Source organism: Montipora foliosa, chromosome 10, assembly GCF_036669935.1.
Source record: "Montipora foliosa isolate CH-2021 chromosome 10, ASM3666993v2, whole genome shotgun sequence".
NCBI lineage: Eukaryota > Metazoa > Cnidaria > Anthozoa > Scleractinia > Acroporidae > Montipora > Montipora foliosa.
Genome location: NC_090878.1, coordinates 18,672,095 through 18,674,804, shown reverse-complemented (window position 1 = coordinate 18,674,804; position 2,710 = coordinate 18,672,095). Strand labels below are relative to the sequence as shown.

The following is a 2,710-nucleotide window of genomic DNA, read 5'->3' as shown; positions in this document are numbered from 1 at the left end:
GACAGAACGTGGTGCTGATTGGCGTGAACGCCTGACCGTCTGCGTTAAATGCGGCATCGCATTCGGTAGCAAGGGTAAACAGACGAGATTTCTTTATCTCTCCTTTCTTACCGTACGGGCGAACCGTATCGGCATCAATTACCATGTGGTCATTTGTGAAGCCATCGTAGGTTGTGAAATTGTCGGTATGGGCCCTCGGATAAACAGCTTCCACCTTGCACCAGCCAGGAATCCGCTCAGTTCCCCTGATCCCACGGATGATGTCGCCATTGGAAAGCTGAGAGACGCGAATGATCCCCTTGCTCTGTTCCTCTACGTGCATTTCACTGGAAACACAGTTGCTATTGCAACAATTTATGCACCTCACGCACTTTTGACTGTACGCTAATGCTCCACGGACAAGGATCCCGACGATTACCAGCAGCAAAATCGATAAGTGACTCATTGCAGCTTTGAATAGTCTAAAAGCGGAGAAACAAACATCGACTGATTGACGCACAAATGATTGACTGTTCTGTTTTCAAATGAATATTTCGGGCTTTTAGTCACAATATTGACTTTTTAGTGTAAGGAAAGAATTAGGGGTAGGTAGAACACTTGGAGAAAGTTTAGGAAAACTGCAACAGCGTCTGAATGACAGCTAAAACTTTGCTATTAGAAACTAAATGCAATCACTCTGCAAACCTCTTACAGAGCTTTACCGTGACCGTCAACAGTACATCACAGAACAAGCTCCAACATTGAAATAAAAAACCATTAATTTGCAGACAATAATTATAAGCTGTTACGAATAATTTAGCAACTCAATAATGAGTAAAGCAAAATGGTATCTTAAAGCTCCACTCATCCAAAACACAGTTTAAAAGCAGACTTGGAATTGAACGGCCAGACGTTGAAGGCCCGGTTTCGAAAAGAATTCTATGTTCCCATAAAATGTATTTTGTGTGAGGCAGGAAGTTCTAGTTGAACTAAAACGGGAGATGACTTGCTTCTGTTAAGCTTTTCCACGAAATGTAAACTAATTAACATGCATGTTTTGCTTGACGTACAAGTACGAAAATATCAATTTCTAGCCAGGAGTGTCCTGTTTGAAGCATTGAGTCTCTGCAACAGGATAAAAAGGGCTTGTCTGCTATCAGAGCTCTTAAAATTGCCCCCTCAGCAGCTATTCACATTTGAGCATTTTCAATTCAGTTTCTTTGAGACTGAAACGAACGTCATCACAGTAACTCAGAGTAATTACTACAGACGAAAAAAAGTCAATGAACCAATTAGGATTCAAAGAAGATTCGAGTAGCCGGCGCTAGTTTTGGTTTTACTTCTGATTTGGAAAGGAAGTGGAGCGAGATTTTTGAGCCTAATGCAAAGAGTAAATATGCAACCCCCTCCCCTAGACCCTATTTCAGACCACAAGAAGAGGGGTTTAGTACCCCATTTTTGACCAAAACATGATACTGATTTGGCGTCAAAGTTCTTGTAAAGGAAAAACTCTATACCTTGCTTCAGACTACAGAACAGAAAATGGCCCATTTTCGGACCAACATTGTCAAAATCTATAACGTCCTGATTTCAGGCCAAAACTGCTCGAGAGTCATACCCCTTGCAGCGATACATACCCATGTTGACATACGGGAGCATCCAACCACTCCGCCCCCCCCTCCCCATCCCATGGTGACAAAACCAAAGAAACTGCGTAGTTGTGTTCAATACTCAATTGAAAATTGCTCTTTTACCAAATTATATATTATCAGTTAATCCGGGCTCTGTTTTGTGCGTTGAAGTTAACATTGCTTTTAGGAATGTACATGCAGATCACTTCACAAGGAAGGTTGTTGAACTGAATTTTAACACGAAATAGCATGAACACGACTTGGATTTCTTATGTGACGACCTCGCAAATACTGGGCTCCACTGGGGCGGCGAATATCAGCCCGAGATGGTGTGTAGTTCCAGTTGAAATCTTCAGCCCAGAGGATAGAAAAGATTGTTGGGGTTGACTAGGACTTCCCTGTTTGATCTAAGTGCCAGTCTCGTGTAGATAGGATTAAAACGTTATCCGTAAAACGTCCCAGGATTCATGTGCACGGAAAACTTTCGAAGGTAAAGGTATATATGTGAAAGGATCCCGAGTGAGCTACAAATCTTTCAAGTTGTGGGAGGTTCATTTCAGTTCAAGATTTAAAGATCTCTAGCTGTCTTCCTAAAGTTCTCTTGACTAGCGTTTCTTGAAGGATTGCCAAGATGATTTCTCAAATTGATTCCGTTTCTCTTCTAAAAAAATGTTTTGTTGTATTCGAGGTGAGCGCATTTTTCTTTGTTCGGAACTGGAAGCCAGGAAATTTCCGAAGGGAGCAAAAATGCGATGTGAAATCACAGTCTTCCTAAAGTCCTCTACAAGGAAAAAACTTTTTGATAGGAAGTCGGGACTCCGAATTTACACATTTCTTGTAGGTTTAGGATAGTTGATCTTAAGCGCATTTTTCCGCTACTTCCGTAGCAGGTGATTACCAGTTTTAAAGAAATCAGTCAAAGAAAATGATCTGAAAGCCTTATTTCTTAGTCACGCACCTCACTTCTCTCCTGTCAGCGAAGAAAGCCAGATAAGCAGACGATTATGCTGCTGCTTTAGTTAGCCAGCTTCTGCGCGTGTGAAAGAGCTAAACGGTTCTGGCGCTTGAAATCGTGTGCTTATTGTATAAGGGATGTCATG

The 2,710-nt window shown here is 41.7% G+C and overlaps 1 protein-coding gene across 1 annotated transcript in view; it reads right to left on the bottom strand.

Annotated features, from left to right (window-relative positions):
- The window catches only part of LOC137973181 (uncharacterized), a 5,243-nt gene extending 2,533 nt beyond the window's left edge, over window positions 1-2,710 (bottom strand). Inside the window, exons 1-2 of the mRNA XM_068819942.1 lie at window positions 2,569-2,710; window positions 1-461 (exon numbers count right to left, since the gene is read on the bottom strand). The exon at window positions 1-461 is cut by the window's left edge and continues 2,533 nt beyond it. Coding sequence (XP_068676043.1) covers window positions 1-445 — 445 coding nt within the window. The 5' untranslated portion in view covers window positions 446-461; window positions 2,569-2,710. The remainder of the gene's footprint in view (window positions 462-2,568) is intronic.